The sequence below is a fragment of the Chrysemys picta genome, chromosome 9 (assembly GCF_011386835.1).
Source record: "Chrysemys picta bellii isolate R12L10 chromosome 9, ASM1138683v2, whole genome shotgun sequence".
Lineage (NCBI taxonomy): Eukaryota > Metazoa > Chordata > Testudines > Emydidae > Chrysemys > Chrysemys picta.
In genome coordinates this window covers 55,093,185-55,120,747 of record NC_088799.1, presented here as the reverse complement: position 1 = coordinate 55,120,747, position 27,563 = coordinate 55,093,185, and the positions used below count along the sequence as shown (strand labels likewise).

At 43.2% G+C, this 27,563-nt stretch overlaps 1 protein-coding gene across 5 annotated transcripts; it reads left to right on the top strand.

Moving 5' to 3' along the window:
- Positions 1 to 478: 478 nt before the first annotated feature.
- Positions 479 to 26,779, top strand: ING5 (inhibitor of growth family member 5). 5 transcript variants are annotated; one of them, XM_005295760.5, is made up of 8 exons: positions 479 to 969; positions 12,479 to 12,550; positions 14,385 to 14,551; positions 17,256 to 17,367; positions 18,737 to 18,830; positions 20,084 to 20,219; positions 22,195 to 22,256; positions 23,541 to 26,779. In XM_005295760.5, exons 1-8 carry the CDS (start codon positions 933 to 935, stop codon positions 23,581 to 23,583), a joined length of 723 nt encoding a protein of 240 aa, XP_005295817.1. In that variant the 5' UTR covers positions 479 to 932; the 3' UTR covers positions 23,584 to 26,779. The 5 variants fall into 5 exon arrangements, 4 of the variants coding, with proteins under 4 accessions (XP_005295817.1, XP_042709333.1, XP_065413211.1 ...); XM_065557139.1 differs by lacking the exon at positions 479 to 969 and adding an exon at positions 11,002 to 11,695; XR_010590395.1 differs by lacking the exon at positions 479 to 969 and adding an exon at positions 11,379 to 11,695 and having other exon boundaries at positions 17,256 to 17,371.
- Positions 26,780 to 27,563: the final 784 nt, after the last annotated feature.

The window sequence follows — 27,563 nt, the reverse complement described above, 5'->3', positions numbered from 1 at the left end:
TGACGCCGGGAGGCCCTATCCTTAGGCGAGGGGCTGTGGGGGAGACACTGCTCGGCTGTGGGGGTGACAGCTACCCTTGCCCTAGACGGGGGTGGGGGAAGAGTTACTGGCTGTCACTGTCCCGGGCTGGAGGGCGGTTACAGGCTGTCACTGCCCCGGGCTTGGGCGGGGAGAGAGGTTGTCACTATCCCGGGCTGGGGGAGGGGAGGAGAGGCTGTCACTGCCCCCGGGATGGGGAGAGGAGAGGCTGTCACTGCTTCGAAGGTGGGGTGGGTTACAGGTTGTCACGGGAGGTGGTGGTGATTACAGGTGGTCACTGCCCCAGGCAGGGGGCGAGTTACAGGTTGTCGTTGTCCCAGGCTGGGAAGAGAGGAGACTGTCACTGCCACGGGGTGGGTGGGGACGAGAGGCTGTCACTGGTCCGGGGGGAGAGGGGGTTACAGGCGGTCACTGCCCCAGGCTGGGGGGGGGGGAGGCTAGAGAGAGGTTGTCACTGCCCCCGGGGTGGGGAGAGGAGAAGTTGTCACTGCTGCGGACGTGGTGGGGGGTTACAGGAGGTCACTGCTCCGGGCTGGGGGCTAGTTACACGTTGTCATTGCCCGGGGCTGTCACTGCCACGGCGGGGCGGGCTACAGGCTGTCACTGCTCCGGGCTGGGGCGGAGGAGAGGCTGAAGGGAAGGTGTGTCTGCATGGAGGAAGGCGGGTGGCGCGCGCATGCCGGGACCACCTCCTAATCCTTGGGTGACACCTGCCCCTTCCCCCTTTGGCGCCTGTGCCGTTGCCCCGCCTCCTTATTGATATACAGCTGGCGGTGTCCCGGGCGGCCAATCAGTGGCGGCAGCTCCTGAATATGGAATGAGACTGGAGCTGCGGCCCTTGTCATGCGGGCCCGAGCGACGAGGGAACAGCGCGGCAGGGAGCGGGGCACAAGATGGCGACAGCCATGTACCTGGAGCACTATCTGGACAGTGAGTGGCGGGCCTGGCGCGGGGAGCGGGGCGCCACACCACCTGTGGAGTGAGGGGGAACGGGAACAGGCGCCAGGGAAGGGGCGCCTGCGGGGGGAGAGTCCCCACGGCGGGGCGGCCGGGGGTGCGGCGGAGGGAGCGGGGGCGGTGACACCGCCCAGTTCGGGAGGGGGTGGAGCTTGGCGCGGACGCTGTTGTTACTGCAGCTGACTGCGGGAATTACAACTGCGTCACTTACCGCGGGGGTGTGGTCTCTTGTGCGTCATCAACCGCGTCTCTTGCGCAAGAGGCGCGTGCTTGTGTCATCATTACCTGCCGAGGGCGGAAGCAGTTCAACCTCTTCTCTTTAGTGCCCTTCCCTTGTTCCTGGGGCAGCTGTTGTTCTCCGGGCTGCCCCCACCCCATTGCCTGCCTCTGTTCTTCCTCCCCTCCCCAGGGGGCTGATACCCAGAGGCGGCTCCAGGCACCAGCGCACCAAGCGCGTGCCTGGGGTGGCAAGCTGAGGGGGTGGCCTGCCTGTTGTTGTGAGGGCTGCAGTCAGGCTGCCTGCGGGAGGTCTGCTGGTCCTAGGGCGACCAGATCACCCAGGTCAAATATTGGGATGCGGGGGGGCGGGTGGACCTAAAAAACAAAAAAAATGGCGGCAGAGCACAAAAACCAACCCCTTTCTTCCTCCGCAAGCGCTGGAGGGAGGCACCGGAGATGCAGGGGGAGCGCAGGGCCGGGGTGACTGAAAGTCCGGCCTGGCCCCGAGCGCAGGCAGGACTCAGTCGGGCGGTACCTGGAGGGAGAGTAGGGGGGGTGGCCTGTGGGGCCAGGCGGCGGCTGTTCTCCCCACCTGGGCAGCGGGACTCGAGAGCAGCCGCTGCTGCAGCTCCTACTGCCGCGGCCGGAGGAAGCGGCCATGGCGCTCAGTGGCTGCGGTGCCCAGGCCTGAACCCCCGAGCCCGGGCCTGTTGCAGGGACCCAGCAGTGCGCATGCTGCGCGCGCCCAGTCCCTGGCCAGTCGCGTCTGTGCTGGCTGCCCAGCTGATGCAATCCCGCGGGCGGCCCAGCCTTGTTCGTTCCCCTGTGGGACCTGAGCGGGACCTCCCTCAGGCATGCCGCCGAAGGCTGCCTGACTGCCGAGCTTGGGGCGGCAAAATACATAGAGCTGCCCCTGCTGACACCCACCTCCTGCCTGCCTCAGCTCCTGTTCCCTTCCTTATGGGTGGGGCCTACCAAATTAATGGCCATGAGAAGTGCATCACAGACCATGAAATCTGATCTTTTGTGTCCTTTTACCCTACACTATACAGATTTAATGGGGTAGACCAGCGGTTCTCAAATTGCAGGCCCTGACCCAAAAGGGAGTTGCAAGGGGGGTCACAGTATTGCCACTCTTACTTCTGCGCTGCCTTCAGAGCTGGGCAACCAGAGAGCGGTAGCTGTTGGCTGGGTGACCAGCTTTGAAGGCAACGCCCTGCCAGCAGCAGCACAGAAGTAAGGGTGGCAATACCATGCCATGCCATCCTTATTTCTGCGCTGCTGGCGGCGGCGCTGCCTTCACAGCTGGGCTCCCAATCAGTGGCCACCGCTCTCCAACTGCCCAGCTCTGAAGGCAGTGCTGCCGCCAGCAGCAGTGCAGAAGTAAGTGTAGCAGTACTGCAACCCCCCTACAATAATCTTATGACCCCTCCTCCCCCCCCTCCCCAACACAACTCCTTTTTGGATCAGGATCCTTACAATTACAACACTGTGAAATTCAGACTTAAATAGCTGAAATCATGACATTTATGATTTTTAAAATCCTATGACCATGAAATTGATGAAAATGGACTGATTTTGGTAGGGCCCTGCTCATGGGGGCTGCCCTTGTTCCCCAGCTTCCCCTCCCCATGGGGGCTGCCGCAGCTTCCCCAGCCTATGCAGGGGGTTGTTACGTTGTAGTATGCAGTCCAGACCAGTAAAGAGTTGTCACCTCTTATTCTAAAACCTTAAGTGCCTTAAAGGTTTGCCACTGTAGCTTTCTGGCTGGGATACCCACAGTCAGCAACAAGCATGCTCCCTGTGTCTGCGTGTTGGGCAGTCCTGGTCCACTGCTTTGAATCCAGGAGTCTGCCTACAATACCATACTTCCGCCAGTATTGGTTAACAACTGGTAAGGTGATGCCACACTCTCCCCAGCCCCAAATTTCTCCAGAAATATGTGTTCTGAAATGTCCAATCCTGACCTGGAATAATGGAAGGAATGATCAGGTTTGTTGCTCTTTTAAAGAGTCAGTATCCAATAGTTTGTTACTTTAAGTAGTTACCAAACAGTTCAGTTCAACAGCAATGGGTTGATTTAGATTAAAAATAAAACAAGTATAAGAATGCAAGTATAAGAACTAAAGTCAGAAATAGTTACACAAGAAATAAAGATAAAACACTTTCTAGTAACTAAAATCTAACTATCTTGGTTCAAGGTAAAATCCTCACCACATTTCCATCAAGATGGCTGACCAAACCCCTGCGTCAGAATCTATCCCCAAAAGTCAAAGGGCTGGTATCTTTGGGCAAGTCCACACTACAAAATTAAGTTGACCGAAGTTATGTTGATGTATAGCCACAACAGGAATTGAATCAGTTTTACACATCCACACTGTGTTCCTTGTGTGAGCGGTGCGCGTCCTCACCAGGAGCACTTGCGCTAATTTAACTGCCAGTGTGGGGCATTGTGGGATGATTTCTGAAAGGCAGCAACAGTCAATGTAAGCAATGTCTACGCTGATACTGCATCGATATAATTACATTGACTTAAGCACTATACTTCTCGCAGAAGTTAAGTTATTAAGTTGGGCAAGTTACATTTTAGTGTAGATGCTTAGTGTTAGGTTGATGTAAGCTCCCTGAGTCGTCTTTGGTGAAAGATAGATAACTTATGGGTTGTTCCTCTTTTATAGTTTAGTGAACCTTTGAAATAGATTCTTCTGAGGGTAACCCCTATATAAAGTTCATTCAAGCTGTGAGGAAGGCAACATGCAGTCTCCTGTGATTGGGTGCATGCAGGGCTGCCCCTAGCAATTCTGGGGCCCTACACAACCCCCCCATGGGGAGGTGGGGGAGCAGGCCTCTGCGGGGAGGAGCAGGGGGGCTGGCCCCAGGCCTCCGCAGTGTGGGACAGGCCCCAGGCCTCCCTGGGGGGACGGGGCTGGCTTGGGAGGCAGGGGGGAACCACCCCCCAACACTCACCAGTGGCAGGGAAGAGGCGGGGGCGGAGCAGGGCAGGGGCCCTGGGGAAGAGCCCGAGCAGGGGCTGGAGCAGCATGCAGCTGTGCAGGGCCCCAGGAAATGTGGTGCCCCAAATTTCCTGGTGCCCTATGCAGCTGCGTACTTTGCATATGGGTAAGGACGGCCCTGGGTGCATGTGAGTATTTTGCCATGTGTTTTTTCAAACACACCTATTGAAAGTTTAAGAGAAAATAAAACAAAAGGGAAGGATTCAAGGGAGTTTGCCCAGTTCTTATCTTCTGAATCTTCCTTTCTGTCATATGTAACTTTCAATCTATGGGTCTGGCTGAGCTGGGAGTGGCAGCATGACATGAGGAGACTTATTCATATTACAGAAATGAGTCCAAATACAAAGATATTGTACCTGTGTAGCTCCAAAGCAGAAGTTTTGTTCCTTTGCAAGTTTAATTACAACTTTTTAAAAAAGGAGGGCAGAACTGGCATTTAAATTTCTCTGTTTCCTTTAAGCCATAGAATTTAGAGGCTATTTAAAAAAAATAAATTTCCCCTCCCCCCCAAAAAATGCAGTCTCCTGGTGAGGGAAATTTCTTGCTTGGGTTGTCTGCTGAAATTATTTAGTTCCTTCCCCCTCCAATGTAATTGGATGAGCATGAAACATGTACTTGTCTATCTCCTTCCCCACTGTGATAGTGTGAGGTTTGCCTCTACCCCTTGTTAACCTGATGGGTCTGTTTATGTGATAATGTAAATACAAAGTACTTAGACAGTGACTCCCTACCAGGTGGAAAAACTACAGTCCTTTGTCTACGGTGGAGTATCTCCTGCTTGGCTGGCAAACACAATTTAAGAATTGTAATTTCAGTTTATGTCCATAATTTTGCATCACTTGCTTGCACCTATCTTACACAATGATATTAATCAGTGAGCTTTTCATTGGCACCTTGCATGACACTTACCAGATATAGTTCATGTCATTGAACAATTGTTACAGAAGAACTGGTTAAGCCAGCTGCAGTTCGTTACCAGCTATCTGGGTGCCCCTTTGCTCTTGGGGTCTTAATGTCACAGGGCTACACTCCCCCTACAGTAGCAGTCCTAGTTCCCACAGCTTATATAGGGGCTGCATAATAGCAGTCTTCAGATACTTACAAGGCTGTCATAAAAAAGATGCAGAAAAGTTCTTCTCTTTTGCCACAGAGGGCAGGACAAGAGGCAGTGGGTTCAAACTACAGCGTAGCAGATTTAGATTAAATCTCAGGAAAAACTTCCTAACTGTAAAAACAGTAGGACAATGGATCAGACTGCCTCAGGAAGTCTGGGAAGCCCCTTTACTGGAGGTTTTCAAAAGGAGGCTGGATAGCCATCTGTTTTGGATGGTTTAAACACAACAAATCCTTCATCTTGGCAGGGGGGTTACTCCGGGGGGGAATATTTGAAAATTCTGCATATTCTATTTGTCAAAATAACACAATATAATCATGCCAGTTACAATTATTTTAGAGTAGCAGCTGTGTTAGTCTGTATCCGCAAAAAGAAGAACAGGAGTACTTGTGGCACCTTAGAGACTAACAAATTTATTAGAGCATAAGCTTTCGTGGACTACAGCCCACTTCTTCGGATGCATATAGAATGGAACATATATTGAGGAGATATATATACACACATACAGAGAGCATAAACAGGTGGGAGTTGTCTTACCAACTCTGAGAGGCCAGGAGTATCAAGCATTCTTAGAACTACAATACCCACCTGCTGAAGTGAAAAAACAGATTGACAGAGCCAGACGAGTACCCAGAAGTCACCTCCTACAAGACAGGCCCAACAAAGAAAATAACAGAACACCACTAGCTGTCACCTTCAGCCCCCAACTAAAACCTCTCCAGCGCATCATCAGAGATCTACAACCTATCCTGAAAGATGATCCTTTACTCTCACAGATCTTGGGAGACAGACCTGTCCTCGCTTACAGACAACCCACCAACCTAAAGCAAATACTCACCAGCAACCACACATCACTGAACAAAACCACTAACCCAGGAACCTATCCTTGTAACAAACCCCGATGCCAACTCTGTCCACATATCTATTCAAGTGACATCATCATAGGACCTAATCACATCAGCCATACCATCAGGGGCTCGTTCACCTGCACATCTACCAATGTGATATATGCCATCATGTGCCAGCAATGCCCCTCTGCCATGTACATTGGCCAAACCGGACAGTCTCTACGCAAAAGAATTAATGGACACAAATCTGACATCAGGAATCAAAATACTCAAAAACCAGTGGGAGAACACTTTAACCTGTCTGGTCATTCAGTGACAGACCTGCGGGTGGCTATATTACAACAGAAAAACTTCAAAAACAGACTCCAACGAGAGACTGCTGAGCTAGAATTGATATGCAAACTAGACACAATCAACTCCGGTTTGAATAAGGACTGGGAATGGCTGAGCCATTACAAACATTGATTCTATCTCCCCTTGTAAGTATGCTCACACTTCTTATCAAACTGTCTTTACTGGGCTATCTTGATTATCACTTCAAAAGTGTTTTTTTTTTTTCTCTTAATTAATTGGCCTCTCAGAGTTGGTAAGACAACTCCCACCTGTTTATGCTCTCTATATGTGTGTATATATATCTCCTCAATCTATGTTCCATTCTATATGCATCCGAAGAAGTGGGCTGTAGTCCATGAAAGCTTATGCTCTAATAAATTTGTTACTCTAAGGTGCCACAAGTACTCCTGTTCTTCTTTTTACAATTATTTTAGTAATTTATTTCAAAATATTTGTCAGCAAGTATGTCTGTAACAATACAAACAAACAAAAATTCTGGTATTTTTTTTTTGACAGATCCCTTACTAGGCATATTAATGCACAATTTTGTGTAATTCATTTAAATTACAAAACAGACCTGTATTTCCTGCACCTGTTAGAAGCAGTGCAAAGGCTTGGGGGAGGCAGGGGTAACGGAGGAGCTGAAGGAGAGGGAAGGAGCCTGGGAGTGAACCTGGAGGGGGCTGGGTGTGGGTGGGAGGTTTTTCTTTGGGGTTGGGGTGGTATTGTTAGGGTGTTGGGAAGCCTTCCCCATGCAGTCCCTGGCTGACCCCACGCCTCTCCCATTCAGTCAGGCACGTCTGCCCCGTCCATGCACCCCCCCATCCCCATGGATCTCTGCAGTCACTTTCCCCTGTCCCCAGGCTCAATGCTGTCACTCCACTAGGTGCTGAGCTCATGCTCCAGTCTGCCCCCCCACTAGCCATTCTGAACGTCAGTCTGTGACACCCCTTCCCCCATCAGCCCTGTGTGCCCCACTCTGTCCTAATGTGGCTCCGTGGGCAGGGTGCTGTGATGAACTCTACTCCTGGGGGAATTCTACCACACTGGGCATAGAATTTTGTATTTTCCCGCATTAAATACATTTTGTCTAAGAAGTATTGCAGTTCTGCGTTTTGCTCACCAGAGGCCGCTGTGGCGCTAGAACAGCGGGCATGAATGCAGCTGGCTGTTCTGGTGCCACAGCGGTCTCTGGTGGGCAAAAGGCAGGACTGCAGCACTTAGGCAAATGTTTTATATGCGGGAAAATACAAAATTATGTGAGACAGATTAATTCTGCGTGTCCGCAGATGAGCAGAATTCCCCCAGGAGTAGGGATTAGACTAGATGACCCTTGTGGTCCCTTCTAACCATATGATTCTAAGATAACAGAAAGTTATAAATAAGTTTGTGTAACAAAGAGTGGTGGAAGCCATATTATCCAGTGCTGGAGAGGACTGTGATGAAATCCTCCCGATGAGCTTCCCACTTGTAATTGATCACAACTTGCTGAGTGTTTTGCCTAATAAAAATGTGGTAGACCCATCTGTTGAGTAAGTGGATTTCAATCCAATAAGGGGTTGTCTCTACATCCCCAGTTCTTTACAGACTCTCTCTCCATCCCTCTTTATAAAAGTGTTCCTCTCCTGGTGTAGCTGTTTCTCATAGATTGCAGGGCCAGAAGGAACACCTGTGATCATGTATTCTGACCCACTGTATGACACAGGCCATAGAACTTCCCCAAAATAATTCCTAGAGCAGATCTTTTAGAGAAAAATCCAATCCTGATTTACAAATTGTCAGTGATGGAGAATCTACCATAACCCTTGGTAAGTTATTCCAGAAGTTAATTATTCTCACTGTTAAAAACGTATGCCTTATTATCAGGCTGAATTTGTCTAGATTCAACTTCTAGATGCTGGATCCTGTTATACCTTTGTCTGCTTGCTTGAGGAGCCAATTGTTAAATATTTGTTCCCCGAATAGGTTCTTATAAACTGTAATCAAGACACCACTTAACCTTCTCTTCGTTAATGTAAACTGATAAACTCAAGGAGCTCACTCCCTAGAAGGCACATTGTCTAATCCTTTAATCATTCTTGTGACTCTTTTCTGAATCCTCTCCAATTTATCTTCTTTCTTGAACTGTGGGCATCTGAACTGGATACCTCCAACAGCGGTTGCACCAGTGTCAGCTACAGAGGTAAAATAACCTCTCTGCTCCTACTCAAGATTCCCCTGTTTTTGCATCCAATGATCACATTAGCTCTTTTGGCCGCAACATTGCACTGGGAGCTCATGTTTAACTGATTATCCACCTCTGACCCCAAATCTTATTCAGAATCCCTGCTTCCCATGATAGTCCACAATCACCCAAATTCATATTGTGTGCTGGCACCTGGCATACCAAATGATCCAGATTGCTCTATATCAGTTACCTGTCTCTTTATGGTTTACCACGCCCCCATTATTATGGTTCTGTGACTAGGGTCCAAGGGGGGGGGTCACACTGAGGTTACTCAAGTAGGGCAAACTGCAAAGAATGGGGCAGACAATCCCCAAAGCTGGTGGTTATTTTAATACTTAGATTCACCAAGATAGCAACAAACAGTTTCCACAGTAGCTTACTGGTTACACAGAAGCCAGAACACAGTTCCCTGAAAAGCAACCCAGCAGTTGGGCTCCCTCCCAGACAGCCAAGTCAAATATGAAGGTTCTATCAATCACAAATGATTGGACACATTACCTCCCAGGTTAATATTTCAGATCTTACACAAATACACACTTACAGCCAATTCTTACTAACTAAATTAAAATTTATTAATAAAAGAAAAGAGTTAAAAGATCATTATACATACAGACACGATTACAGTTCTATCAGTTTCATAGTGAGCTTTGGAGTTGCAAAGAATTGTTAGAATAAGTCCATAGGTTCAGTCCAATGTTCCATACCAGAGTGATCCAAATTAAATTGGAAACCTCATCTTGTAGCTCAATGCTTCCCTGATAAAGCATAAGCAGATTTGAGATAAAAAGGATCAGGACCCAAGAGTCCTTTATACAGGCCTCCTCTTGACATCACGGTATCCTCAGGTGAACAACAGGCAACCATTGCAACTTTGAAGTAGATCTGTTTCCTAAGCATCACTAGTAATGAGCTACACGGATTAATATAAGGCAATTGCCTATCTTCCACCATTTGCAGGTGATACGCTATATAATTCAAAGAGAAATCAATACAGTGATATCACTATATTTACAGTTCATTTAAATGTTAAGATCTTTTGATCTCAGAATTAACAGAATACATACAGCATAGTCAGGAAGTGTTAGATTACATTGTCAACCTCTAACAATATGTATGTAAACACACACATTATCTACCAATATGTCTCTAAAGGTTGAATCTGGGTCAATTAGCCTGCAAGCTGCTCCTTCCTGGCCATGTGTCAGAGTTATCTGCAACTTTTATTAGTGATAATTTTATGTTTTCTTCCAGGTCATTGATAAAAATGTTAAATATGATGAACAGATCCCTGGGGGACCATATTAGAAACACACCCGCTTGATGATTCCCCATTTATAATGACATTTTGAGATGTAGCAGTTAGGCATTATTTAATCCTTTTAATGTGTGCCATGTTAATTTATATCATTCTAGTTTTTCAATCAAAATGTTGTGCGATACCAAATTAGATGCCTTCCAGAAGTATGTTACATCAGCACTGTTTCCTTTAGCAACCAAACTTGTAATCTCATTAAAAAAAATATCAAATTAGTTTGACAGGATCTGTATTTCATTAACCCATGTTGACTAACATTAATTATATCATCCTCTTTTAATTATTTATTAATCAAGTGCTATATCAGCCACTCCATTATTTTGCCAAGGTCCAGTGTCAGACTGAGAGGCCTATATTATCCTGGGTGTCCTTTTAAAATATTTTGCCCCAAATTAGTTTTCTTTCAGCATTCTGCAACTTCCCCAGTGTTCCAAGATGTATTGTAAATTAAAAATAATGATCCAGCGAGCTCCTCAGCCAGCTCTTTAAAATTCCTGGGTACAAGTTATCCAGAGATGCTGATTTTAAAATGTCTAACTTTAGTAGCTGCTGTTTATCATCCTACTGAGATGCCAGTTTATTGAACACTTCTGCCTTTTCTGCATTATTATTGATAATTTTAACATTTCCATCTAGTAATGGATCAGTACCATTGTTAGGATTTCTTTTGTACCCAATACACTTGAAAAACTCCTCCTTGTCTTCAACTCTGCTGACTGTAGATTTCTCCTTCTGTCCCTTTTTGTTTCCTTTATAAACCTTCTATAATTCTTAGCTTCTGATTTACATTTACATTAATTATTATCAGATTCACCTTACTTCAGTTTGTTCCATTAAAAAAAAAATTATATAGATGCCTTCACTTCTCTGTAAACCAGCCTTAGTCTGGACTCAGCCCTTGCCTTTCCCTCAGCTCAGTTCCTTTGTCTCTTCAGGTACTTTCAGCAGTCTTTCTTCTTGGGCAGGAAGGCATTGGAGAAGAGTCCTGTTTGCCTTACTCCCCAGCCTTAAATAGAATTTACATAAGGCGGGAAGCCTTTGTCTCCAGTGGAAAAATACCAGCAATGTCCAAGGTGGTACTTTGTACCAGGTGACATTATCACCTGACCTTGTAGTGTCAAAGCAACCATGAAACTAGGTTTATTTGCAATGTCCACAGGAAGGAACTGCCCTGAAGATGGGAGATCCACATCTTGGAAGGCTCATTGTCTTTCCCTAATGGCCCATTAAGACTGATTGCTTACTGTCTGGTGGATGTTTCCCAAGCACATACCCACACGGTTGTAATTGTTACATAGACAATATTCCTAACTTTAGATGCAGAAATGATACATGCATACTATTTGGATAAACATATTCAGTAAATCATAACCTTCCAATGATACCTCACTGGACCCATGTTGCATAAACATAACTTAGTTATGCCATAATCATATCATAACAATATTTCAATGAAGAATATGGAGTGTAATGTCACAAGTGGAGCTCATCTTCTCGCCACCCTTCCCTGGACAGACAAAAGTATAGTCAAATTCTTGGCTGCATCAAAGTCTTGGGGTGTCAAGATTGAGCAAGAGTTATGTTTCCCAATCCAGTTGGCAATTTCAGATTGCAGTTCCACTTATCCAGGTGAATTTTAGGATTTTCTAGTAGTATAAATGTAATCCATTTGAACATTTTCAAAAGTGGCCTATGATTTGGTTACCTCTATCTTTAGGTACCCACCTTGGACTTGACTTTCAGAAGTGCTGAACGCTCCCCATTTTCTCCAGTTAAGTCAATGGGAGCTTTGGATGCTCAGTGTCTCTTAAAATTGGGCCTAAATTTTCACAAGTTGGGTAGCCAAAAATTGAGGCACCCTGAATCATGGCATTACTATCCTTGATGCATGGGGGAGTGCCCACTTTCCTTGTGTCTACATAATCTTATGCCAAAAAGACTGAAATGAAATAGACATGTTACTGATTATTACTCTCCCCAATCCTGCAGAGATTTACTCACATGCTTAATTTTGTGCACTATAAGTAGCTCTGTTGATTTCAGTGGGACTATTCATAGTGTGTAAAGTTATGCATGTGTTAATCATTGCAGGATCAGGGCCTTCACATTGTCAAGGCTTTCTTTGCAATAGGAAGGGTTAGAATCTTCATTTTATTTATGTTTATTTTAACCAAAATCTTAGATTCTTGAGAGCACAGCAAGCTCCATAGAAACTTCTGTGTCTCAGTGAACATATATGGTTATTGTCATAATTGTGGCTAGTTATCTTCATAACTATATCATTAGGTGGTGGGTGTAGCTCCTTTTTGTTATACATGATGGGCATCAGATCAATGTTCTGTATCAGAGATGACAATTCATACTTTAGTGGAGGGGAGGATGGACTGCAATCTCTGTGCCTTTTTGTTTCAGGTATTGAAAACCTGCCCTGTGATTTGCGAAGGAACTTCCAGCTGATGCGTGAACTGGATCAGAGAACAGAAGGTATGCTAAGGTATTCCAGTAAGCAGTCAGAATAGAGATCCTTCATCTGAAGGATCATAACAATCCCACTGGGGCTTGGCATGACTATGAGGTATAGAAGAGCAAAGCTTTGGCTTTGGAGACAAGATTTACCTATGCTGTAAAGGTACAAATGCTAATGTACTCACATAGTAAATGTGAGAACTTATACTCTCCTTCTTTCCAAGCTCTAGTTAATAAATCAAACCAATGGACTTTGATTTTTTTTAACCAGTTATATCCGTGTTTATTATCAAATTGTTCCAGTAGCAATGCCTCCCTACATATAGGTGGAGAGTCTTTCTTAATCTTTATTCTACAACATTTTATTTTGTGATAGATTCAGGTGGCAGCATTTATACTTTTGGAGGTCACATATAAGTATATACTCGATCATAAGCCGATCATATACTCGTTTGTAAGTTGACCCTCCCAAGATGGATAAGTAAAAATGGAAAATTTTTATGACCCGTTCATAAGCCGACCCTATAATTCAGGGGTCAGCAAACTTTGGCTCCCGGGCCATCAAGATAAGCCGCTGGTGGGCCGAGATGGTTTGTTTACCTCGTGTCTGCAGGCATGGAGGTAAACCTAAGTAAACAGTGTCCCAGCGCACCAGCTGTTTACCCTGTCGGGCCGGGACAGCAACTGGTGGGGAAATTTTTTTGGGGGGAGAAGCTGGGGGTCAGGGAAGTAACCCCTGTGTCTACCCCCCACATGACCCCAGCCCGGGACCCCCACACTCTCCCCGTTCCATCCCTTCCCACCTTATCTGGGGAGGGCCAGGGGAGGATGTCTCTGGCCTGGCTGGAGCTGCTCTGGCAGGGTGGGCAGTGCGGCCTCAGCCTGCTCCGGCGGGCAAGACCGGGCAGCGTGGCTGCAGCATGTTCCAGCGGGCTGGGCCAGGTGACACGGCCGCAGCGTGCTCTGGTGGGCCAGGCGGCGCGGCCGCAGCCTGCTCTGGAGGGCCGGAGGGGGGGCGGTGAGCGGCACAGATGCAACCTGCCAGTCCCAGAGCTGCAGCTGCTTCGGAGGCCGGAGGGAGAGCAGCATGGCCAGAAGCGGAGAGACGCTGGCCCTGCCTCTTCCCTTCTGGCTGTGCTGCTTCTGTTGGGGCGAGTGGCTCTGTCCCACCTCTCCCTCTCTATACCGGTTCATAAGCCGATCTCCTTCTTTGGTGCTTCCCTTTTTTACTAAAAAAATTCAGCTTATGAACAAGTATATACGGTAGCTTCTTCTAGTGTCTGTCCATATATAAATATACCCTATAAAACTGACATGAACACTACATGAATGTCATCATAACAGAGGAGGGAAAGTATGTGTAACCTGATGGCAAAGTAGTAGAATATTGCATCTTGTGAGACATTCGTGTTTAATTTTTGGATCTGAGCTTTCAAACAGTGTATGGCTGTTATTGCCAAATGGGTTTCCTTTCTGTTGAAATGGCACTGGAAGGAAAGGAAGATGGCAGCACAGAAGTTAGAAAATTCTCATACTCCGAATGAAGCTGAAGAAATGTTGAAACCCATGAACTGGAGTCAGTGAGTTCAGTTCTGATCTCACACAGTGTAAATCAAGAGTAACTCCACTGAGGTCAGTGGAATTGCACCGGTGAAAGCTGCTGAGTGCAGAATCAGATCTGGGTAGGGTGAATCCTTTTTGTGATTTCCTAAAAAGGATACATACATTAGTTTTTGAAGGGGTTCAGGGACTATGATAATTGGGATCATAAGGTAAATACAATCGCTAGCTAGAAAGTATTTCATTTATTAAATTAATTCTCATGTAATTGTACTGTCTGTTTTCTTTTCAGATAAGAAAGCAGAAATTGACAATCTTGCAGCAGAGTACATTTCAACAGTGAAGCACTTGTTGCCAGAGCAGCGTGTGGAATACCTCCAGAAGATTCAGAACGCTTATTGTAAATGTAAAGAGTACAGTGATGACAAAGTGCAGCTAGCCATGCAGACCTATGAGATGGTGAGAATTAAGTGCACATGTGCAGTGATTGTGTGGTCAGTATGATTCTTGCAAGTGTAATCATAAATTAAGAAGGAGCTTTTGGGTTTTTTGCTGAAATATCTATATTTGGGTTGACTCTGTTACTGACAGAGCAGTAGTTCCCTTAAGACACATTCTTTTCTGTTTTACCATTGTCTTACCAAGAAAACTCCAGTTTTCCTTTTGTTCTGTTAGGTTGTGTGTCAAACAAACTTCCATTGTGAGTACCCCACAGCTATATGGTTTGTTAGTCGTTGCTGTGATTTGTACTGCCCATCTACAGTGTAATATAGCACCAGCAACTTGAAATTGCTCCCATTCTTTGCTGTTTCCCATTGCATTTGTTGAGTTGACATCAAAGATGCTGTTGGTAAAGTCCAGGGAATATGAAGGATTATGGGAAAGTGTCTGTCATTACTTTAGTACAGGGGTCGGCAACCTTTCAGAAGCGGTGTGCCGAATCTTCATTTATTCACTCTAATTTAAGGTTTCGCATGCCGGTAATACATTTTAACGTTTTTAGAAGGTCTCTTTCTATAAGTCTATAATATATAACTAAACTATTGTTGTATGTAAAGTAAATAAAGGTTTTTAAAATGTTTAAGAAGCTTCATTTAAAATTAAATTAAAATGCAGAGTCCCCCAGACCGGTGGCCAGGACCCAGGCAGTGTGAGTGCCACTGAAAATCAGCTCGCGTGCCGCCTTTGGCACGCGTGCCATAGGTTGCCTACTTCTGCTTTAGTATCTAGATGAGTCCATGGGACAGATATGCCCAGGGAGCATGAATGTAAGCTTTCCTGCACTATCCCAGCCATCTGCCTCAACCTTGACCTGGCGGGTGAGATAGGAAAGTAGTTAATTCTTAATCTTTGTCCCCAGTACTGGCTTAGACTGCCAAACACAATGTCAGTTGAGATGGTGGTTCTTGAAATATGTTCATTAGTTTTGGAATCAAGCCAGAACTCATTTCAGGCTGATTAATAGTAACAACTTCTGATCCTTGCTGACTTCATTCAGTTTTGAATTAATAAACCAGAATCGAAAGACTCTGTCCCATTACAAATCCCCTGAGCTGTGCAGTCCCCCAGTATTAGTGATGTAGTATTCTTGGGGATTTTAAATAAGTGCTGTTGAAAGATTCCAGATTGATGGCACTGGAGTCCTCTCTTTATCCACAGTACAGGCAGAGTTTTCTCTTGTCACTCCAATATTATGCCTTAGCCCAGACATTAGAATGATCATCCCTAAAGGCAAGCAAGTTGTTCACCAGCCCATTTGACTCTGACCTCTTTTCAGAAATTGCTACCACTCTCTTGTGATGAAGACACCTGCCCATAGGGACTGGAGTGAGACCAGCCCAATTTCACATAGACCGCAGAACAGGTGTCAGTACTAACTTTCAAACGCTATCATCTTGGCAAGTTTGTTTCCAATCCATCATGCCATTCAATCCTCCTCTAGTAGTAATATTTTATTAGGTGATTATTTTTATTTAAAGACTGTTGTCACACTCTGTATTGATGCTTCATTTATAAATAGTTCATAAAGAGTTAGTACATGATTATTAAATGTTTAATTGTTTGCTTTTAACTGGGGCTTACAGCCATCTGTGATAACCATCTATAATGTGCTTTGAACCATCTATAACACATACTACTCATGTCTGCAACACGTTTATATAATCTATTAATACTTTATTAACCTATTATAAATAACTTATAACATACCCTTTATTATAAAGTGTAACCGCATATCGATCCCAGGAATCATGGAATCTCAGGGTTGGAAGGGACCTCAGGAGGTCATCTAGTCCAACCCCCTGCTCAAAGCAGGACCAATCCCCAACTAAATCATCCCAGCCAGGGCTTTGTCAAGCCTGACCTTAAAAACCTCTAAGGAAAGAGATTCCACCACCTCCCTAGGTAACCCACTCCAGTGCTTCACCACCCTCCTAGTGAAAAAGTTTTTCCTAATATCCAACCTAAACCTCCCCCACTATAACTTGAGACCATTACTCCTTGTTCTGGCTTCTGCTACCACTGAGAACAGTCTAGATCCATCCTCTTTGGAACTCCCTTTCAGGTAGTTGAAAGCAGCTATCAAATCCCCCCTTATTCTTCTCTTCTGCAGACTAAACAATCCCAGTTCCCTCATCCTCTCTTCATAAGTCATGTGCTCCAGCCCCCTAATCATTTTTGTTGCCCTCCACTGGACTCTTTCCAATTTTTCCACATCCTTCTTGTAGTGTGGGGCCCAAAACTGGCCACAGTACTCCAGATGAGGCCTCATGAAAGTCAAATAGAGGGGAATAATCACGTCCCTCAATCTGCTGGCAATGCCCCTACTTATACAGCCCAAAATGCCATTAGCCTTCTTGGCAACAAAGGAACACTGTCGACTCATATCCAGCTTCTCGTCCACTGTAACCCCTAGGTCCTTTTCTGCAGAGCTGCTGCCTAGCCATTCGGTCCCTAGTCTGTAGCAGTGCATGGGTTTCTTCCATCCTAAGTGCAGGTCTCTGCACTTGTCCTTGTTGTACCTCATCAGGAAGGGCATGCTTAGTAAGGGTGAGTTGTCTCAGTGTGCCCTGAACTGTTAGAGTCCTACCTTCTAGAATAGCTGGGATTTTTTTGGTGGGTTGGTTGAAGTTTTTTTCAGCCGTGTAGTTTCTCTCCCATGCAGGTGGATAAACACATCCGACGGCTGGATGCAGACTTGGCACGATTTGAAGCAGATCTGAAGGATAAGTTGGAAGGCAGTGACTTTGAAAGCCCTGGAGGTCGAGGCCTGAAAAGTGCGTGAGTTATTTTTAATGTGACCACACCATCTCGCTCAGTGCTGGAAAACCTTGCTGTAAATATGCATATCCAGTGTAGGGCATAAGGGCTGTGATGGAGCATACATTACTTTTTTTAGAAGCTTTGGTGTGAGGTTTTTTTTTATTTTATTTTATTTAATGCTTTTAAAAGGTTTAGGTAATTTTGACAAGGTACCACCATTTGGTGGGCAGAGGAAGACAGAATCTAGTTTAGAGCCCTCTTAACCGTTCTTGCTGGAAGCCGGTCCCTTGCCTCGCTGAGTCAGCACATCCTGAAATAGTCCTTTCTCTAAGGCTAGGTCTACACTACCCGCCTGAATCGGTGGGTAGAAATCGATCTTTCGGGGATCGAATTATCGCGTCTCGTCGGGACGCGACAATCGATCCCCGAATCGACGCTTTTACTCCACCAGCGGAGGTGGGAGTAAGCGCCGTCGACGGGGAGCCGCGGAGGTCGATTTTGCCGCCGTCCTCACAGCAGGGTAAGTCGGCTCTGACTTAAATCAACCCCCCCCTCCCCTCCCCGTAGGGAAGACCTGCCCTAAGTCACTGGTTATAAGCACTGCTACAAATGAAGCTGAGTGTGGTGGCAAGAGTCGTATACAGTCTGTAGCTCTTAAAACTTTGAAACTAAAGCATCTACTCTGAGTTGAGCAAACTTTGCCTCAGCTGTGCCTTGCCATGAGAAATAAAAGACATTGTGGTGGGAGAGGATGATTTTCTCATTAAGAAAAAATATTAATTAAAATAAAGTTAGGATTTTATTTCTAACTTAAGAATCCAATTTAAAATTTAAAGGTAACCTGATGACAATAGGACATTTTAAGAGTTAAAGGAAAATGCCTGTTTCTTTAATATAGATTAGAAATTTTAAATGGCAAAAAGCCAAATTAAATACTGTAAACAATGACCGCTGTACAACTGTTCTTTCCTTTAAATTGCTGAGGACATGGTTTTGAGGTCTGTTTGGTGGGTGCTGCTGATGGCATGTATATGTTGCACCCTGATTAATAATGCACAGTCCTTGGATGGGAAGATGTTGAGTGTATTTTTAAAGCACTCTTTTACTAAACGGTTCGTTGAATATACAGTACCAGGCCAAGTTCCAGGTGACTCCTGTGCAACTCTACTGACTTGTGTTATGGGGCTGAACAAGTGGCAAACCAGAACAGAAGTTGGTACTGTTTGTGATATAGTATGTGTAAATCATACATATGTTTAATATCCAAAGAGCCTTGTACATAAAGAGCCTGCAAAACAGAAGTTTAAAATAATAGGAGCACAAATAAAAGCATCCAATGCTTTTTCTGGGGTGCCCTTAATTTGAAATAATTTTTGCTTTCAGAGGGACGAAGTCAAAAGGACAAGAGAGGCTCCCGAGGTCGAGGCAGGCGAACATCTGAAGAAGATACTCCAAAGAAGAAAAAACTAAAAGGAGGGTAAGAGACAAACAGTCAGAGCTTTTGTGGCTTTATGGAAAAGCTTTGTAAATTTATAAAATACTAAGCCAAACCTTCCTGGCCCTTTTGATGACACTTCCAGCTGAACAGTTTGTATTTCTAGACTATGCTTCTACTCAGACTCCATTTTAAATATGTCCTCTCTTCATGCTTTCCCCTGGCACCAGTGTCAAGATATCTTTGCATTATTAAGTTCTCATACACTGAGCAAGGAGTTAATATGGCTGGAACAGTATCTGTATCTGAGGTGGCAGGAATGCAGTCTCTGTTGTTTTCTGCAAACGTAAAGAAAAGTAGCTTAGCATTTTTGTGTGTGGCCATTTGTATTAGTTTACACTGAGTTGGCTTGCAGATAATGGTGACCTGCTCATTCTGAGATATACTGTGATGTTGCATCACTCTCCCAGAAATCCTGGGGCATTCTTGGAATCATTTCCTGGTATTCTACATCATAGGGTAGGTATCCTAAATAATCTTGAGTCACTTAATCCAGTCCCTTGAAGCAAGCAGGAAAGAATCTCAAATCTACTTTTCATATGCTGTAATTAACAGGACATTGTCAATTTGAATATTTTGAAAGTGATGAGAAAAATAATTCCAGTTTCTTATAAGGCATCCTTAAATAGTATTGCATGGTATCATAAAAATATGATTTAAAAAAATTATAAAGCTTGTATTGCTCCTGTTAATGTCTATAATGGTCTTTTCAGCAAGGAAGAAACTGATTATATGCAAAGTGCTGCCAAATGCATGAATAAATGAACTGGAAAATAGAGGAATATTACATTCTTTCAGTTGTAGCAATCTTGGCTGTTACTTGAAACCAGAGTTCAAAATTTTCTGATAGAATATGATTTTTAAGCTCCTACTGAAAAGGATCGATTATTGTCACATTCCTGTTGTTTCTAGTTGTTCATCAACTCAATTTTGCTATGCTTATTATTGCTATCTAAATAGTACTCCCTTTATTTGTATGTATTGTATGCTGCAAATTATTCTTCCAGTTCTTTACATTAAACCTCATATAATTTTGTTTTGACCAATGCTCAAAATTATCCAAATCTATTTATATTTTTAATATATTTTCTAAACCTTCATAATTGATTTTAAGCTTAAGATGTATTTAAAGCTAAATTTTCAACTGAAACTGGTTATCTATGAAATATACAGTTTTTAATGAGCAAAAGTAATTTGCTCTCACTTAACATTCAGTAGTATTATTTCCTCCACAGTTCTGAGTTTGCTGATACCATCCTGTCTGTTCACCCCTCGGATGTCCTAGACATGCCAGTGGATCCCAATGAGCCCACTTATTGCTTGTGCCACCAGGTGTCCTATGGAGAAATGATTGGCTGTGACAATCCTGATGTAAGTGCCCAAGATGAGTTATACCTCGCAAAGGACTTAAAATGCAATAAGAAGAGGTTCTTTAAATACATTAGGAGCAAGGGAAAGAAAAAGGAAAGTGTAGGTCCTCTACTTAGCAGGGAAGAAAGGGAACTAATAGCTGATGACATCTAGAAAGCTGAGGTGCTTATTTTGCTTTATTCTTCACTAAAAAGGTTAATGATGACCAGATACTCAACACAATTAATATTGACAACCAAGGGGAAGGCATGCAGGGCAAAATAGGGACAGAACAGGTTAAAGACTATTTAGATAAGTTGGATGTATTCAGGTCACCAAAGCCTGATGAAATTCATCCTAGCATACTAAAGGAACTAGCTGAAGCAATCTCAAAGCTGTTATCAATTATGTTTGAGAACTCCTGGAGGATGGGAAAGGTCCCAGAAGACTGGAGAAGGGCAACACAGTACCTATTTTTAAAAAGAGGAACAAGGATCCAGAGAATTATAGACCAGTTAGCCTAACTGCAGTATCTGAAAAGATACTGGAGCAAATTATTAAACAATCAGTTTGTAATCACCTGGTGTATAATAGGGTTATAAGAAATAGTCAGCATGGATTTGTCAAGAACAAATCATGCCAAACCAACTTAATTTCCTTCTTTGATAGGATTGCTAACATAGTGGATGGGAGAAGCAGTAGATGTGATATATCTTAATTTTAGTAAGGCTTTTGTACAGTTCCACACGTCATTCTCATAAGCAAACTAAGGATATGTGGTCTAGATGAAATTACTATAAGGTGGATGCACAACTGGTTGAAAGACCATATTCAAATAGTAGTTATCGGTGGTTTGCTGTCAAATGGGAGGGTGAATCTAATGGGGTCCAGCAGGTGTCCATCCTGGTCTGGTTCTCTTCAATATTTTCATTAATGACTTGGGTAATGGAGTGGAGGGTATGCTTGTAATATTTGCAGATGACAACAAGTTTGGAGGGGGGTGGGTTTGTAATCATTTTGGAAGACAGGTTTAAAATTCAAAATGACTTTGACAAATTGGAGAATTATTGAATTGCATCTTGTTGAATTCAAACCAAAGACAAGTGCAAAATACTTCACTTCAGAAGGAAAAATAAAATCCACAGCTACAAAATGGGGAATAACTGGTTAGGTGGTAGTACTGCTGAAAAAAATCAGGGGATTATAGTGAATCGCGAATTGAATATGAGTCAACAGCATGATGCAGTTGTGAAAAAGGCTAATATTCTGGGCTGTATTAACAGTAGTGTTGTATGTAAGACATGGGAGGTAATTGTCATACTCTACTTGGCATTGGTGAGATCGCAGATGCAGTACTGTGTCCAGCTGTGGGCCCCACGCCTGCAGAAAAAAGAGGACAAACTGGAGAGAGTCCAGAGGAGAGCAACAAAAATAAGAGGTTTAGAAAACCTGGACTATGAGGAAAGGTTAAAAAAACTGGGCATGTTTAGTTTTGAGTAAAGAAGACTGAGGGGGGATCTGATAACAGTCTTCAAATATGTGAAGGGCTGTTAGAAAGAGGACAGAGATCAATTGTTCTCCATCTCCACTGAAGGTAGGAAAAAAGTAATAGGCTTAATCTGCAGCAAGGGAGATTTAGGTTAGATATTAGGAAAAACTTTCTAACTGTAAAAGTTGTTAAGCTCTGGAATAGGCTTCCAAGGGAGGTCATGGAGTCCCCATTATTGGAAGCTTTTAAAAACAAGTTAGACAAACATCTGTCATGGATGGTTTAGGTTTATTTGGTCCTGCCACGGTGCGGGGATTGGATTTTAATTTCTTAAGGTCCCTTTCAGCCCTGGCTTATATTTTTTGAGGGTACACTCTGGATATCTGTTCTTACAGTGCCCTGCATAACTTCACAGCACAAATGCATCTGATGAGATAACCGCATTAGTAGGCCATGCTTTCCTAGTTTTATAAGCGTCTCTCTTCTTTCTTTTTTCCTGAACTGCAGTGTCCAATTGAGTGGTTTCACTTCGCTTGTGTGGACCTCACCACAAAACCAAAAGGAAAATGGTAAGTAGGAGGAACAGGTTCAGTTTGTTGAGTCTCTTCTTGACTGCCTCTCTCCAATTATGCAGAAAATTAAATTCTGACATCTTGACTAATCTTGGTGCATGAATTTTGCTCTCACTAATATAGAAACCATAGAATCATAGAACTGGAACGAACCTCGAGAGGTCATCTAGTCCAGTTCCCTGCACTGGACTAGATGCAGGCTTGTAACATATGTTGTTAGAGAATTGTATCTGTGTGGATGTACACGATACATTAGGAAACGTCTATTCTCATCTCTAAAGGCTGCTTCCATTGAAGTCTGTGGCAAAACTCTCATAGATTTTAATAGGCTTAGGCCATGTCTATGCTACCGGCTAAATCAGCACCTCTGCGATAGATGCAGCAGTGTCAATTTAGCAGGTCTAGTGAAGACGCACTGAGTTGGTGGGAGAGCACTCGCCCGTCGACATCTGTACTAAACCTCCCCCGGAGGTGGAAGCTGTGTCGCCAGGAGAGTGTCTGCCATGGATATAGCGTGGTGTAAACGCCGCTGTAAGTCTACGTAAGTTACGTGGACTTTGGTCACGTGATTTACGTAATTGAACTAGTGTAACTTAGATCAGCTTATATCGTTAGTATAGACCAGCCATTAGAATAAGGCCTTAACAGAATATTTCAGGTTGCAAGCATTTACAAGATATCAGCCTAATCAGAACAGTTAACAAAAAAAACAAGACATGTATTTGCACAGCTATATGTACATCATATTCCTGCATGGCATATTTACTATATCATTGAGTAGCAACTGCAGTGCTGTTGTTAAAATTAGGCGAGTATGTTTGAACTTTCCCCCTGTCTTTGGGAGCTTTAACTTTTATGAGATTTTTTTCCTTCAGGCTGTTTTTTTCCATGTGTGGTCTCATCTCAAAGTGAAGGGGTAATTTATCTGGTTCATCTATTTTTAAGAACATACAAGTTACAGCAAGGAGGTGTCTTTCACACTTTAAAACATTCAGTTTTTTTCTGTTCAGATAACTAAAACCAGCTTTGTTTTAAAATGGGACTGAGGCCCCCTTCTGCCACTTTCATCCTCCAAACACCACAACTCCTTTGCTAGTTGTTCTAATTTCCTGGACCCATCTCAATGAAATGTCTTTCCCCCATATTTGTGCTCTGTAATATTACAGCATCAACAAAAGAAATTGACTTCCATATAATAGATTTTATTTTCTTCTCCTCCAAAATAGTGAAGAGCTAAATATTTATCTGTTGAACCTTAATACTATTATTTTCTGTCCCTAGGTTCTGTCCCCGTTGTGTTCAGGAAAGGAAGAAAAAGAAGTAAGGAAGGGAAATGTACACTGAATCCAGAAGGAGTTTAAAATATTCTTTCTTACATGTTGCAATATTATCTTTGTTTTTGACCTACCTTCCTTCTTGTTTTGATTTGATATTTAATTGTCCAACAGCCAGTTGTAATTCTTATTTAAAAAGATGACAACGACTTGGTGAGGGAGGGTAGGATTTTTGAGAAAGTTGCCACAGGCATTTTATTTAAGTTATTTTCACACAGCACTGACAGCTGTTACTATGAAATACTTGGAGCAGCCCACAGCTGGAATTTTTGCTAATGCATTGGAATCTGTGAAACCGCCTAAGGCATTTCAGGGGAATGAGAAAGCTACATTTTCAGCATGGGGGATTGCCACTACCTAAATAGTGTAGGCATGAAGCTATGCATAATGTATATGAAGGATCTCTATATAACTGCAACCTGCATGAAGTACATTCATACATTTAGGAGTGAAGTCCATTTTTTGTGTGTGTACAGTCCTGTAGCACTGAAGGCAACACGCAGGCCAGTATCTTATTTCCCCAAAGCAAAGTATTATATGTAATTTTGGTGAAGCATGCTCTGTGTATCTGAAGTTACACATCTCTTCTTATTGGGAATTATTTCTGTTTAATTTTGCATTGCTGCCTTTGGACTTGATCCGGCTCCCACATCCAGACCCCTCTTTTGAATTCCTTTCTTCTCTCATAAACATTTGTCCATTCTGGAGAAAAATTATTTTTAAGTAGCAAGAGATCTGCCCTGGATTGTGTCATAGTGACAGTGGTAGCAAGAGCGAGTGCAGACCTTCCTGCCAACATCGCATTTTTCGGGAAATGCTTTAAGTTCTTTACAGTGAAGACAAAAACCTAGTGTGGTGTTATGAAGATAGTGGGGTCAGATTTACTCATGAAATAAAATTAAGGCCTGTTTACATTACTTATCTCTATGTTGCACTTTGGTAAATAATCAGGAAAACAAGTTTTAGGGGGAGAATAATATTGTAATAAGATATAGATTCTTGTGATGGTGCATCAAACCTGAGATGAAGTCATTGACTTTAACCCTATTGCAGTTTTTCTGATTTTAATCAGCATCCATCATGAACCACTGCTCATAAACAGAAGTTCACACAGCAGGAATGTTTTAAAAGGGACATCTTGCTTGTTTGGTGAGAAATCTGCATGCTTTTGATTTGAGTTGCCTTTCAGGTTGACAGATAAAGTGTGAATCTTGCTATCATTAGAGTCTCATACCCTACAGTGGAAGGAAGACAGAAATCCAAGAGGAGGAAAAGAAAATATTCCATATAAGTCCCTTATTCTCTTCCCCTCCTCCCTGACCTCTCCCTCAATACTGAGCTATGCTTGCTGTAGGAACTGAGAAGAGAGATAAAGATGGGTTTGTTACTTTTGTACTTCCCATATTCTGGGATTCCACTACCTATGGCCCCAAGTGGCTGTAATGGTGTAGCCCACTGTATAGACCATTGGAGTGTCAGAAAGGGGCTGCAGTATAACAGAATCAGGCCCACAGCATTACAACAAAACAGAACAATTAATTCAAAAGACAGGCTTATATAGCACAATTGTAGTTGAAAAAACAAAAAAGATAGTCTTTGTTACAGGAGGACCATTGAATGGTGCCCTTTGTGTGCATTTTGTGATGCAAGAATGTAAAACACAACTCCTGCTAAGTCTCCTTTCTTGCAGTCACACTATTTGCATTTGGCTTTATAGGAGATAGCAGTTAAACAAAAATGTCATAGAAAACCCCTCTTGGTATCAGTGTAGTTATCTGTGAATGTAATTTGATTGTCACATCAGCTGTGGAAAAAAGTGTCTCCGGAGTTCTGTAGTTTAAAATGTGATGTACATATCCCTATTATCACATCATTCCATATGGTATATATGAAGTTTTCATGTTCACAGGACTATGTTTTTTTGCCATTTTAAAATAAACACACCAAAAATATGTGCATAGAACTTAGCAACAGGTTGTTGGAGGGAAGTGGGGAGAAAGCACAATTGCACAAAGCTGGATCTGGGAATGTAGTCAGCCCTTTTTTATGTCTCATTGCAGAGTGTAAGAAGTGGCTCTGCCTCTGTCTGGAGAGTAAACCTTTTCGCAAATCAGCATGTAGTAAAGTAGCCAGTGAAAAACCCATACCTCATTATCCTGTTACACTGGATTACAAGTAGGAGTGTCACTGTCTTGAAGATTGTAATATTGATGAAGATTCAGGCTCCATTTCCCCATTCATCCAATGATACAATATTGTAGGCAACACTTATTTTTAAACAATACTTTGTGAAATAACTACCATAAATTGTAATTGTTTGGTTAAATTGATTCTCAAAAGCCAACACATCTCTTTGGAGGTGTTGCTGCATAACCAAGAAGTTACAGATCTATCAGTGCAAAGCTGATTACCATAAACTTAGATATAGTTGCTTAGGGCAGCAAATTATTTAGTGATTTTTGTCTGGGTGGTTGTAGCCTGGAAGAATGGATGCTTTCTATTTTAACCAGGGAAGCTAAAGACCTAGAGCTAGCACTATATCAGTCCTAAGAATGAAAGGCATCTATGGGGACCACAAACACTAGGTAAGATGACAGATGTACTTTGGCGCGCAACCTCTCAAATGTATCAGATCATCTGAGTTGGAACAGAGTTTGAGCAATAAAGCTGTCCCATATGGAACACACCCTAACAAACAGAGGCTCTAATAGTTATCACAGACTTAATAGTATCTGTTTGCCCATTCATTTCTGGGTTTAGGGTTTTTTGCTCCTCTTTAGACAGGAAGATCAGTAGCCTTGATCTTGGTCATTAAAGAATTTTAAAGTCCTGTATTTTGAATGTGCGGTGTTAAATATACATTACCTTTGTGGAGAGGGATGGACAGAACTGTGAGAGATTTAAAAGGAACGTTCCACTAAAGATTATCAAGAAAAGCTTTTTCAGACACCTGTATATTTTGTGGTGTTCAGCTTTATCACAATTCATCCAAATTGGAGATGATGTAACTTTAACCTGAATGTTATACGTTTTATTCTCAAAGGAATTAAATATGTTCCCTTTGTAAATGGAAGAGAATATTATAAATCTTTTTATTAAAAAATGTAAAAATGTATAGCAGTATTTTTGGATTATGTTATAGATAATGGATATATTGTTATAAATAAAGTATTTTTGGGAATAAAAGTCTGAAGTCACATTGTTTCAGGGTTACCAGCTAGAGCTTTAAATCCGTGCACAAAGGGAACGTACACAGATACATACATGGATGTACATATATCTCAAACTCACATCTTGGTCCCAAGATTAATGACTATTATTAGCTCTGTTAACTTTGAATTTAACAAAGGGTTTTATGGCAGGAGTGGGACCCATTTCATACACTTAAAACCTGGGTGGCAAGTTCTCTAAATCTTATCCATTCTCTACATGGTGGTGACGGAGTGAGGATTATACTGCTACTCACTGGCTCCAACTGTTGTAGCCAATGTGCTGCCAGTCCCAGTTAAGCAATGTCTCTGTGGCTGCAGCACTTGCCCCTAGAGGCTAGTAGTGTAGGGTTGCCACTGGTCCAGGTTTTCCCAAGATTGATCTTATTTTTGAGGTGGCTGTCCTGGGGAATCTTGTAAGGGTTCTCCATATACACTGCCAGCTGTCCAGTATTATGGGCTCAGGATCATCCCGGATGTCCTGAGGTTTTTTTTGTACTTCAGAGGTGGCAACCCAAAGTGATTCTGCCAATGTTCAAACTTAAAATATATACGCCTCGTGCAACAACATTTGGTTCTCCCCATGCTCACGTCTCTTGCCAGATATTTTATGGCACCTATTCAAGGATAGGGACTGCAGCTTCTGTGAGTAAGGCCTTTTACCCAAGTAGTTACCTATTTCTTTCTGTCTCCTTTGTCAGGTCACGGTACTTTGTGGGCACATTAGTTATAAACTACCCCAAATCAGTTTTCAAAGTGCA

Bases quoted from the DNA above. Each gene is read 5' to 3' on its own strand.
- ING5 (XM_065557138.1), top strand. From the start codon at position 11,518: ATGAAGAATATGGAGTGTAATGTCACAAGTGGAGCTCATCTTCTCGCC. The intron at 14,552-17,255 runs GTGAGAATTAAG...TCTCCCATGCAG, and splicing joins CCATGCAGACCTATGAGATG to GTGGATAAACACATCCGACG. The intron at 17,368-18,736 runs GTGCGTGAGTTA...TTTTGCTTTCAG, and splicing joins TGGAGGTCGAGGCCTGAAAA to AGGGACGAAGTCAAAAGGAC.